The sequence below is a fragment of the Fulmarus glacialis genome, unplaced genomic scaffold (assembly GCF_000690835.1).
Source record: "Fulmarus glacialis isolate BGI_N327 unplaced genomic scaffold, ASM69083v1 scaffold15622, whole genome shotgun sequence".
Lineage (NCBI taxonomy): Eukaryota > Metazoa > Chordata > Aves > Procellariiformes > Procellariidae > Fulmarus > Fulmarus glacialis.
Genome location: NW_009196041.1, coordinates 22,008 through 22,571, shown reverse-complemented (window position 1 = coordinate 22,571; position 564 = coordinate 22,008). Strand labels below are relative to the sequence as shown.

Sequence of the window (564 nt, the reverse complement as noted above, 5' to 3'; positions counted from 1 at the left end):
GCTGGAATTCTTACGCTTGCTATTATGAGCAGAAATCCAAGGAAGACAATTGGAAAAGTTAGAGGTACAGTTGATGCAAACAGATGTAGATAACTTTATTGGCAGTCATCCATTATCTATTGACATGTGGAGCATTTGGTATTTTTCTTGTAGTGGATTACATAATTATTAAGCCGATCCAGGGGTACACTTGTGATATGAAGGCTTCATATGCAAAATACTGGAAACCAAGAACGACTCTAGATGTTGGACACAGGGGAGCAGGAAATTCTACAACAACAGCTAAGTAAGTTCATTTGCATTTTGATCGGGGCTGGGGGGTGGGGGCAGCAGCAGCATATTGTTTAGTTTCACTGACATCAGTTGAGGAAGTGGACAGTTTAAAATAAAAAGCTACAACCCATAATCATTTAAGTCACTTCGATATCAAATGTGGATGTTCTGTAAAACAAAGACTTCTGATTTGTATTTCTGTTCTTTCAATGGACTTCTCTGCCATGCTGCATCTAACAAAACCTTTTTCTTTGCTGTTACTTCAGACTGGCTAAAGTTCAACACTATTGC

General features: G+C 38.7%; 1 protein-coding gene across 1 annotated transcript in view; it reads left to right on the top strand.

Moving 5' to 3' along the window:
- The window catches only part of GPCPD1 (glycerophosphocholine phosphodiesterase GDE1 homolog (S. cerevisiae)), a 37,638-nt gene that overhangs the window by 19,638 nt on the left and 17,436 nt on the right, over nt 1–564 (top strand). The window contains 2 exon segments of the mRNA XM_009572081.1: nt 1–64; nt 154–286. The exon segment at nt 1–64 is cut by the window's left edge and continues 3 nt beyond it. Of these exon segments, the coding sequence (XP_009570376.1) occupies nt 1–64; nt 154–286 (197 nt within the window).